The following is a 12145-nucleotide window of genomic DNA, read 5'->3' on the forward strand; positions in this document are numbered from 1 at the left end:
GTTCGGGGGTAGTGATGGTTCTTGTGATTGTATCATGTCCCTAATTAGAGTCCCTAACTTGGGACTCGAGCCTTGTACATCTGAGATATTACTTGAGTCTTTTCAGACTCCGCAGCTCGATCCTCCTGATACTGTCCAGGAGGTAACCCAGGTATTACAGACCCGTTTTTCGGATGAATCTATTTATCGAGACACACATATGAAGTTCAGTTATGCGCCGCAGATAAACCCAGTTGTCTTGACAGAAACCTTAGATGAGGACGTGCTCCTTCTTTTCATTTTTCTGAATCAGTGCAGTTGTCTCATACTGATGTCAGCTCTATTTGGTCTTATGGACCCACAATTGTTTCGACTATTGATATATGACTTTGGAAGGTAACAATCCTTTTTGAGGTATTTGATGTCTAGATAAAGACTTTAAATTTAGCATTTCCTGGGAGGTACTCATGCTTACGGTAATATCTTTCCTTATTTCTTTTTCCATCCATCAAGTGGTAACAGTTTCTTATTTTTCATGCTTTTAATTTCATCTTTAGAACATTGAGGACAATGTTAGATTTAAGTTTGATGGTGGGGAAGAAACTTTTTGTTAGCTCTTAGCTGCAACAAATAAACTCCAGAGCCTAGAAATTTATGCTTATTAAGGTTGGCACTAACCAATCTAAGTGGATGGGAACATCTTGGTTGTAGGAGTTGAGGAACCAATCTGATTAGATGGAAACATCTAAAGAGTCTATTCATAAAAGCACAGAGCTCAGGTGTTAGAATTAAAAAAAACATGGTAGTTTCGCTATATCTCGTTGAATCCTAATCCTTTTGTTTTTATTTTTTAAGTGATTTGGTGGGGCACACGATTCAAGTTGTTACCTTTGCTAGGGTGGAATAGAGTGATTGAGATACCAACATAAAAATAAAAAAAAAGAGCAGACCATTAGACCAACCGGAATAAATTCAATAAAGTCGACCACTGGTTCCCTTGTGCCAGTTGTGTTGACCTATAGTTAGGTTTATCGACCACTGTTCCCCTTGTATATGCCAGATGTGTTGATATTAGGCAGACCGGTATCTCAGTCCATTAGGATAGGTTCACCTTGGCAGAGGCCTTCAGACAGATAGGGGAAACACCGTTCACTTTTAACCATCTATTTATCCATCTTCTTAATTTTTCCATGTGATTGGTTGACTCCGGTTGTGATGTACAGAAACTATCTGAGTAGAGCTCTGTCACTTATATATGAATTTTAGTATGCTGAGTGCAAACTCGTGTACATCAATTGGAATTTCGCATCAGGGTACTTCCTCTTGTAGTCAATGAGAGTATGCCAACCAAGGAGATTCTTTAGTGCCTTCCAAGGTTCTGCGTAGATAGCTAGGGTCTGGAGTAAAGTGTGGGTACACCTCTGGTAAACCCTCCGGAGACAATACTCCGCCACTAGGGACACCTAGTGGTTTAACGGCTTGCTGCACGTGCTAAGTGTAGTCATTTTTATTTTCTATATTAGATTTGCTCGAGGACTAGAAAATAATAAGTTTGGGGGTATTTGATAGACACATTTTTATGTCTGAATTGTCCTCAGTGTCTCTATTGCTAGTGCTTGATTTTGTACTTATTATGGTGTTTTTATGTTTGTGTAGGTGTTTTCGGAGAAATACACTTGTGCGGAAAAAGTTGCTCAAAAAGTGCTATTTGGACCCATGGAGGACATTTGCTATACGGGCCCCAGATTTGGCTAAGGGACACCCAAGGTTATGCGTAGCCCAAATTCATCCTCAGCACCCAAATTTTTCCTCAGCACCCATCTACTATTCACACCCCAGAAAAGGATAGGGGCACTTCATCTTCAACATTTCAAAAAATATTTTGGCGGGAAAATATTTCCATTCACTGGCAGATTTTTCGATCGGATTTTGGAGGAGTTTTTTGTAATTCAATCGCTGAAACTTTATGGGTAGTTGTGATATGTGCTAACAGAGCTGGTATGGGTGTTTGTTTCGATCAAATTTGGCTGAAAAATACGTGAGAAGAAAACAGGGCAGCACGTGCATGAGAGGAGACAGTCACGGGATTACAGCGAGTTTGGACGTGTACCGCACGCGTTGGTTGCTTCAGAAACGTGAAGGAGTTAAACAAAGATTCTATGCACGTATCCAGACGCGTGCAGTAGAAGAAAAAGGGAAGAAAATATTCCCAGAATATTTTCTTTACTGCCCGAGTTCAATGAAGAATATTTAGAATTATGGCGTGATTAAATGAGGCTGAGGAGTTTAAATAGATTGCTGGGATCATAGAGAAGGGGGACGGAGAGTTTGGGGTTGAGAGGAGAGCTCAGGAGGCCAGAATCAAGAGTTTTCAGAACTCTGTTTCTGCTGCTGCACCAAGAACACGAAGAACAAAAGACCACCAGAGGCAGTCGTTTATGAACAGTGACAACGATCCACGTGAGGGTCGTAGAGTTACAACAACATCAGTTCTTTTCTATCGTTCTTTGTAACAATGTTTTGCAACAATTATAAACGTTGCAAACACCCAATTTTCATCATTTTCTCCATTTCATCATTTGTACACCTACTTTGAGCAATGAAATCAACTTTTGAGCGTGTTTCCAACATCATGATGAGCTAAACCCAATCCTTGGGGCTATGGAGGAAGCCATTGTTTCGGTAAAAGTGATATATTTCTATTAATTAATTACAACAACTCTATTATGATTTTTGCATTGAACTAAAAATTGTTTATATGATTTTGATTAGTTAGGTGTATTTTCTCTTGATAGAATATGCTTGCTTTAGGGTTTTTATATTCTATGCTTAGATTAACATCTATTCTTTTGGAAATCTACATGTCTAGGAAATACTATTAGAATCAATTTGAATGTTGAGTTGCATAATTATTGTTTTATTAAATCACTAATATCAACCAATGGTGGAATCCTAGCCCTATTCTCTCCATAATTTTTACAACATCCTTTTAAATTAGTTCGCTATTTTTATTTATTAAAAAAAAATCTAAAAATCCGGTTTCACAAGTCTTGAACCAAATTTTACTAATACAGCAACTTTGAAAACACATCAGTACACATCAAATTTCTTTATGGTTCTATCAGCCAACTCCACAAACAAAGGGTTCCTCGGTAAAAAGTTGGTTTTGGACACTCATATGGGGTCAGTCGATAAGACCGTTATTTCAGCTCACATTGAGAATGGAAAATTATTTCCTCACACAATGGGCTTTGGTCTCTCCTGTAAGAACAATAAATGTTCAACTATGAGCATTTATAACCTGAAGGAAGTACAACATCACGGGCTAACACAGTCTGAAAAGATGGTATCCCTGCTCTCTGATACCAAGAACACCTTGGGGATTGCTATCCAATGGATCCTTAACAACACAAAGGTTACTGTTGGAAGGTTTAATTTGAAGGATATGGCATTCTTTTACCTCGAAATTAAAATAAATCTTACCATTTTGTTTCTAGGTACCAAATAAGCTAGTTATCACTGCAATAAAAGCTATATCCTGCAAGAATTTATCATTCAGGGTAACCTTTATTGTCCCACTCAAGGGAAAAAAAAGTTTTCAGGCTTCAGATCGAATAATAATTTGCAAAGATAAACTTCCTTGGTACTTATTGAGTAGAATATGTCATAATCCTCACCTCAAGAGAGCTAAAAGTACTACTCATAAAGAGGGTTTTCAACACCCTCTTAATTACAAAGGTAATTCAAAGCTCACTAATATCTACTAATTTGAGATAGAGACGCATCGTAATACTCTCTTGCACGCGATCACGGAAGCACATCTCTTCCATATCAACAAGAACTTACAGAATAACAGTGTACTAACAAAATTCAAATTCATTGATTCAAAATTCTTCCTGCCTCTCTCTCCTCGAAATTCAATACCCAACCAAAGCACTTTAAACCCCTACTGCTCAACTTTCTCTTCAAAAATCACCAACATAATCTATTTCTTATCTCTTCATACAAAAACAAACTACATTAATATCATTCTAATGGTTGATACTGAAAATACTATTAGCCAACTTGTTGATAAAATGAAGAAAGTTGTCTCTATTGAGGAAGATGATGAACCATGTGTTGAAATAGATCCCTCTTATCTCAAAAAACTTGAAAGAAAAGAATGGAAACTGAGTTTTGTTGGAAGATTAGTTGGCCCACACAAACCTCATCTTATGGATCTTACTGACTGCATCAAAAGATCCTGGGATCTATCAAAAGGCTTCAACTTACCAAAATTCAACAAAGGGTTCAATTTCTATGTGATTAAAGTTAACTGTGAAGAAGACAGAAACCATCTTGCAACAAGAGGCCCATGGCTAGCTCTGCACCAATTCATGGTACTGAAAGAGGTGCCAAAAAAGGGTTTTACAGATTTCAACCCCAAATGGTTTGATTCAGTAATTATGAAGATACACTTGAAAAGAGTACCAATTAGAATGATTTCTTGGCAAGCACTGTATGAAATGTGCTTACCAGCAGGGATTCTACAACAATCAAAAAGACCTTATGGCAGAGATGATGATGAGAAGAATGTGGATGTAATAGTCTTGATAGATCTTAAGAAAAAAAATGCCAACAGGCATGTGGGTAAAGGTGGGAGATAACAAGACTATAATTGAGTATGACTATGCAATCACTCCAAGACTCTGCCAAATCTGCAGAATTCCAGATCATTCAGCAAGAATTTGCTCCACTCAAGAAGAAGAAGGGAAAAATCAAAAAGTCACAGATGAAGGAAGAATCATGGAACTAGGAGGCACTTCAAGAGCAAATAACCAAAATTCTTCCAATATAGAAGAAGGAAATATGGACAACAAGAATGAGTCATACTCTAAAAATTGTGGGCTTCACTGGAAAAGTCTCACAGAAGCAAAAATAAATTGAGGAGGAAATGAAGTAAATAGCAAAGATATGTCTGAGGAAGCCTTCTTAAGCAACCTGAAGCCAACAGACTTATCTTATCCTTTCATCAACAGTCCCTTCAAAGGAACTTTAGCAGAAGATAAATAACTTTTCTTCAACTTTGGACAAGGGGAAGAACTTGAGTGCAAAAAGGAACCTCAAAGCAGAACAAGTGCAAGGTCTTCCTCCATAAAAAGGGCCACAAGAGCTATTAAAACATCAACCACAAAATTTTCTCTATCAGTCCCGCTGGGTTTTGAGAAATTAAGAACACGAATTGAAGAAGGGGTAAGCCAAGAAACATCATCAAGAGCTTGGACTAGATTCCCAAGACAAGTGAACTTAATGAATGAATTCGAAGCTACCAACAATGAGGAAAGAGCACAGAATCCTGGGATAACTAAGAAGAAAAGAATGTTTGAAGATTCTATGCAGATCTCACATGATAGTTCACAAAGGAAGTACAATGAAACAGAAGTGCAGAGGAAAAGGGAGGCAACTTATGGAGGTCGATCAACATCTAACAAAGACTGGACTTCTAAGGAACTAAAGGTATCACTAACTTACCACTTTCAGAAACTTGGATTATATAAAAAAACTCTTGAAACTGCATACTCTAGAAAAACCTTACCTATTAGGCTTATATACACATAGTAAAGTCACCAAGACATACCCCATAATTTCATATTTTTGGGAGTTCTTCATAGTGATCACTTGGAATTGTCAGGGCCTAGGGCAGCCAAATACTCAAAACTACTTGCTAGATTTACTAAACAAGCATAACCTAGACATTCCCTGCCTCATGGAAACTAAACAACAAAATACTAATATGCACAAAATCATGAGATCTTGTAATGTCCAGCATTATTGGTTGGTCCCTCCAAGAAGCCAAGCTGAGGGAATGGATTTGATTTGGAAACACAATATCAATGTTACCATTGATACCTACTCACATAATCAAATCAATGCTTTGGTCATTGATAGCAAATCTCAAAATTCTTTCATGATAACTGTTTTCTATGGTAGCCCTTACCCTGTTGGAAAAAAGGATTCATGGGGAGAACCTAATGAAATTAGCAGATAAAGTTAACATTCCTTGGATAGTCATGGGTGATCTAAATGTTGTTCTAAGAAAGGAGGAGAAAAAAGGAGCAAGACCTTTTAACAGAGAAGAAGCTAATATATTTAGCACAATAATAGTTGATATGAACCTACATGATTTGGGGTTTAATGGCTATCCTTTCACTTGGAGCAGTAAAAGAGAGGACAACTCTAGAGTAGAAGAAAGACTTGACAGAGCACTAAGCAATGAGAAATGGAATGACCTCTTTCCAAAATCTACAATCCATCATCTCATTACTAGGGGCTCAGATCATGGTCCCATTATTTTTAAAACCAATCCTGATTGGAAGGATAGGGCTTATACTTTTAAGTATTTTGGAGGTTGGATGGAACATCCTGACTACAAAGGAGTTATTAGGGACTCATGGAAACAAAGCCAACAAGGTTCTGCTAGCTTCTCCTTTGCATCTAACCTCAAAAAATGTCAAATATTTTCTTAATAGATGGAACAAATCTACTTTTGGGAAAATTCAACATAACATAGCTAAAATCAAGAGTGACATTGACACTCTAGCTAACAATCCAAACAGAATGCCACACTACTATTAAGAGAATGAAAAATTCTCTCCACAAGTGGAAAAGCATAGAGGAGAATTACTGGAAAACTAAGAGAAGAAACAATGTTATAAATCTAGGGGACATAAATACTTCCTTTTTTCATAATGCTGCAAGAACAAGATATAGGAGAAACAGAATTGATACTTTGTAGGACTCCAATGGTTTGTGTATGAATGACAGAGCTGTCATTTCTAGTTGTTCCACTAATCACTTCAAAAATATAGTTACTTCTACAGCTCCTCAGATAAACTTGGATATCCTAAACCTCATTCCCCAAACCATTTCCACCAGAGACAATACTATCCTCCTTGAAATACCTACAGCTGCTGAAATTAAGAAAACTCTTTTTGACATGGAAGGAAACAAAGCTCCTGGGCCAAATGGATTTCCTCCAAATTTCTTCCAAAGCAATTGGTAAATTAATGGTGAGGACCTCATCAAATTGGTCCAAAAGTTTTTTGAAACTGGTTACATGCTAAAGGAAATGAACTCAACATTTGTCTCTCTTATCCCTAAAGTTCAGTTCCCTTCTTCTCCAGGAGACTTTAGACCAATCTCATTATGCAATATTACTTATAAAGTCATATCCAAAATCCTTGCTCGGAGAATGAAGCCTCTTTTGAGCAAAATAATTTTACCCTATCAATCAGCTTTCATTCCTGGAAGACAGATAAATGGAAATACCCTTGTTTCTCATGAAATCATTCATAACATGAGGAATAGAAGAGATATGCAAGAATGGATGGGTCTAAAGATAGACATGTCCAAGGCTTTTGAGAGAGTAGCATGGCTTTTTCTCTTGGATATCCTCAAAAAAATGGGCTTTCTGAAGAGTGGTTCTCTATGATCAACCAATGCATATCCACTACTAGTTTAGCTGTTCTTCTTAATGGAGTCCCTTGTGAGTTCTTTAACCCTACTAGAGGACTCAGGAAAGGGGACCCCCTATCCCCATATATTTTCATCCTATGTACGGAATACTTTTCTAGAATGCTAATGCAAGCAGAATATGAAGGCAAAATACATGGAATCAAAATAGTCAAGAGGTCCCCTTCAATAAGTTACTTGCATTTTGCATACGATTGCATCATCTTCTGCAAGGCTTCCAAAACTGAGGTAGAAAACATTCTCAGTATAATTGATAAATTTAGCACTTTCTCAGGGCAGATGATAAATTTAGCAAGTCTGGGGTTTTTTTTAGTAACAACTCTTCTCCACAAACTATCTTAGATATCACTAAAATAATAAAATAAGTCATATCTCCCTTAAAGATAAATACCTGGGGGTCCCCTTTGTTCACTAATAAATCTAAAATTGAGGCATTTCATCCTGTGGTTGATAGTATGAAACACAGAATAGAAGGCTGGAACAACAATACCATAAACCCTGCTGGGAAAAAAGTTCTTATTAAACATGTTACTTCTACTTTGGCTAATTACTAAATGAGTACTTTCAAAATCCCTAAAAAATTATTGAGGATATGAAAAATATCCAAAGAGACTTTTTCTGGTGTAAGGAGAAAATAAAACCAAAGGGCATTTACTTCAAAGCCCGGAAAGGAGTTTGCAAACCTTTGGAGGAAGGAGGTCTAGGTTTTGTTAATCTGGAAAAATTCAACAATGCTATCAGCTCTAAAATATGATGGAGAATGATGGAACAACCAAACTCCTTAGCTGCTCAGGTCATGCAGGCTAAATATTTTAATACTACTGATATAATGCCCATGTCAGCTCTACCTAAGCCAACATATTCTTGGGTTTGGAAGGGAATTCTATCAGGCATTACTAATATCCAAAAGTATGGGAAATGGAAAATAGGAGATGGAGCTAAGGTTAAAATATGGACAGATAATTGGGTTTTTGGACTAGATGAGAAACTAGTCAAACCTAATAACCGCCCTGCCAATATTGAGCTTGTTGTTGATCTGATAATTAACAACAACCAATGGAACAGATCTCTAGTAGAGAACATTTTCAGTCATAACATAGTTACCAAAATAAAAAAACACCATTATTCACTGTGGTAATGAAGACAGGGTTTTATGGCCTATAACTAAGGATGACAAGTTCACTGTGAAATCTCTATAAAATACTCTGACCCATAAGGGTAAACATCAGCACAATATGAAAAATTGGAGGGCTATATGGAATCAAGAAGTCTCCCCCTCTATAAAGCTCTTCTTATGGAAGGCTGCTCACTCAATTCTACCAACAAGTGAAAGAGTATGAAGACACTTGAGTTATATAGACACTACTTGCAAAATCTGCAATTTCTCTAGGGAGTCTATCTCACACTTGTTCATACACTTCCCTTTAATCCAACAAGTCTGGAAGAAATTAACTTTCGACCCATATGATGTGATAAACAACAAATAGGATTTCCATGAATGGCTCATTTCCATTCTGCAGATTAGAAACTATGAGCCTCAAACTTTAGGTTGGCCTGAATTATGCGCAATAGTACTATGACATGTGTGGAAAGCCAGGTGCAACCTAACTTTTGAAAATCAAAAACCAACAGCTGATCTTATAGCTAAGGATTTCATTCTCTACATCAATACAACTATGGCTGTAAAAAAAAAAGGAGAAAAAAAACTCAATGCATGTGGAATACACCAGAGAAGAGGCTGAAAGTCAAATAATCGAATTTAGACTAAGATGGAAAGCACCAATGTTATTCACCCTGAAAATTAACATAGCACTCATCTGAAATCCTATGAATAACATATTTGGAATGGGAGTGCTTCTCTTTGATCACACAGGTACCTGCAGAGGAGCAAAAGAAACACGTCTCCAGCAAAGCTCTTCAGAAACAATGAGAAAGAAAGCAGCTACAAATGCTTACAACTGGGAAGCGGAATTAGGAAGCAGGATGGAATTTGAAACACACTCTGGCCAACTAATAAAGCTAATCAGAAGTCTGCATGCTGAGAAGGTTGGAGAAAGATTCACTATAAACAATGATGGGAAGGAAGTCTTTGAAGTCGGCACATGAAATACAATCAATGAAATGGAAAATCAACTGGCAGCTAATCTAGCACTGCTGAGTACAAACTACAATATAAATAGGAGTTGGGACCAAAACTTGGTTTATTTATGTTGCTTTCAGACAATTTAATTACTAGTCCAGTAGGAAATCAAGACAATGATATTGTAACTATTAATCCATCTATGGATAACAATCTTTTGGATTTGGAAAGAACTGGTAGTCTGCTAGCAACCACAGTTCTCACAATTTGTAAGCTGTGTTAGGGGCTTTCTACCCTTTTTCTTATATATAAAAAAAAAAAGCTAATGTATCTGTAATGGTTGATGCTATGTCTAGTCTTGTATTTATGTTGTGTTTAATATCATCATGGTAAACACATTAGCTGATCTATTATGCTTTTAATTATTACTAATGCCATGTATGGTAGTTTAGTGGGGGTTATAGAAATGTTGGACCAACTTAAATATGCGTGCTTACCTATTTGTGAGTATAGAATTGGATTGTCAATTAGTATTCTATGACTCATATTATCCCTTGGTATATACGGGTGTGAAATGTTTAGTTTTCCTCTTATAGTATTTTCTGTTTACTTAGCGGGAGCAACTTAAAGAAAGTGTTCTTTTTATTACAGTGGTGGTGACTTTAGACCGATAGACTTACTTACGTTTATTCTATTTTTCTCGTCTGCCAGATCCTAACAGGGGTGGGATTACTAAGTTAATTATAAATGTGCAACCATGGTTGTAATGTGCTAGATTTCTTTACTTATCATTATACTTTCACTATATATACATGGGTTAACAAGAAAGAAAGTTGAATGTTATATTAATTACAACTTAGTTTGCCTCATTACATGAAAAATGCATCTACTTTGTAAAACGAGGTACAGAAAATGCAGATTTGTGCTAATTATATCCAGACGACGTCGTTTTTGGTTAAGGTTGCTAGTTAATTTGTATGTGAATGTTTACTGTGTTATCTATGGATGTCTTATTCATTGACGAAGTAGTATATCATGAGTGACATGTTCTGGTACAGGTACGGAGGTTGATATCTTTCCATTAATTGATAACTACTAAGTTGCTGGTGATACGATGTGCTAGGGACAGTTGTTGTTATGCAATTCATACTATCTATATCATCTAAGATACTGCTATGTAAGAGACAATTACTGCTACGCTAAGCAGTTCAAACTATCTAATGTTGAGTTGATTGCTATCTTAAACGCGGAGTTCATATCAACTGGTAAGTGATAATTTCTACCAAGCATAGTTCATATTATCTATATGAAGAACTACGGTCGTTCTTGATCCATTCGAGCAACGGAGAGGGTACGTAGGCAGCCGCTATGCGGTTCAACACAGTTATGCAAGATTGTTCATATCGTCGGAAGAAGTTGGTTACTGCCTGGAAGTTCATACCATCTATTCAGAGATGATTGCAACCTTGGAAAGTGTATACCATAGGCAACTTTCCAATGGTTGATGGTAACCAGAACTACTCCGATTTTGGCAATTGGCCATCTTTTATTTTAGGCAATTGGCCGCTTCTGATTTTGGCAATTGGTCATCTTCTATTTTCAGCAATTGGCCATCTTTTATTTTTGGCAATTGGTCGTCTCTGATTTTGGCAATTGTCCATCTTTTATTATTGGAAATTGGTCATCTGTTATTTCGACAATTGGCCGTTTGTTATTATTGGCAACTAGCCGTTTCTTAATTTCAACAATTGGTTGTATGTTATTATTGGCAATTGGCCATCTGTTATTTCGGCAACTGGCCGACTCTTATTTTCGGCAATTGGCCGTTTCTTATCTTGGAAACTGGAGGACTCTTATATTTTTGGAAATTGGAACTCTTGTGGATTTTTATCAGCATTATGGTATGGGACATATGCTCATAGAATTCTAACCTTGAGACCAATGAGATTTATGTTCAGCAGGATCTCGAGTTTGTTTTTTTCGTAAGAAACGATTGTTACCTACTGAGATAGGGATTTTATCAAGGAACATAATTTATTTTTAACTTGAGTGGCGTTTCAGGGAGTTAGATCTTGCCAAGCGGGCTGAAATCCGGTTCGTTGGAAGTCCAGATTCTCCGATCCGTCATAGATTGTGTCACACAAATCATGTAAGATTTTTCAAGGAAATTTCCACATGATCGTCTTTTGACTTAATATTTAGTTTCCAACAAAACTTGTCAAGAATAATGATGAACATAGTTAAAACAAAAAACTTTCAACTCGTATTTCAAGAAATAGATAAGCAAGATAAACTCGGCTCAAAATATCAAATGTGTATTATATAAAAGTTCATATAGCTATACGACTTAGTCTCATTAGGAAATAGAATAGAGTAGACTTTTGAGTGATAGATAAGTTTTAGTATACATATATCTTTTGTTGATGAATTCTCTCCTTAGTAGATCTTCGTCTTCAATCGATGAACGCCGTGAAGTCTAAAGCTCAACTACATATTCTATCCTAATCCAAGATATAACTATAAGTAGACTATAAATCAAGACTATAGTTTTGATCAGCTAAACTTGACAAACAA

At 36.6% G+C, this 12145-nt stretch overlaps 1 protein-coding gene across 1 annotated transcript; it reads left to right on the forward strand.

Moving 5' to 3' along the window:
- The first annotated feature begins 6029 nt into the window (after positions 1-6029).
- On the forward strand, positions 6030-9597 carry LOC113305575. The gene is made up of 2 exons (XM_026554596.1): positions 6030-6429; positions 9365-9597. Exons 1-2 carry the CDS (start codon positions 6030-6032, stop codon positions 9595-9597), a joined length of 633 nt encoding a protein of 210 aa, XP_026410381.1.
- Positions 9598-12145: the final 2548 nt, after the last annotated feature.

This window comes from Papaver somniferum, chromosome 8 (genome assembly GCF_003573695.1).
Source record: "Papaver somniferum cultivar HN1 chromosome 8, ASM357369v1, whole genome shotgun sequence".
In the NCBI taxonomy this organism is placed as follows: Eukaryota; Viridiplantae; Streptophyta; class Magnoliopsida; order Ranunculales; family Papaveraceae; genus Papaver; species Papaver somniferum.

What these genes read in the sequence shown, in the direction of transcription:
- LOC113305575 (XM_026554596.1), top strand. Translation starts at nt 6,030, where the DNA reads ATGGGTGATCTAAATGTTGTTCTAAGAAAGGAGGAGAAAAAAGGAGCA. An exon ending in ATGGAAACAAAGCCAACAAG is followed by an intron (nt 6,430 to 9,364) that starts GTTCTGCTAGCT and finishes TTGATCACACAG; the next exon opens with GTACCTGCAGAGGAGCAAAA.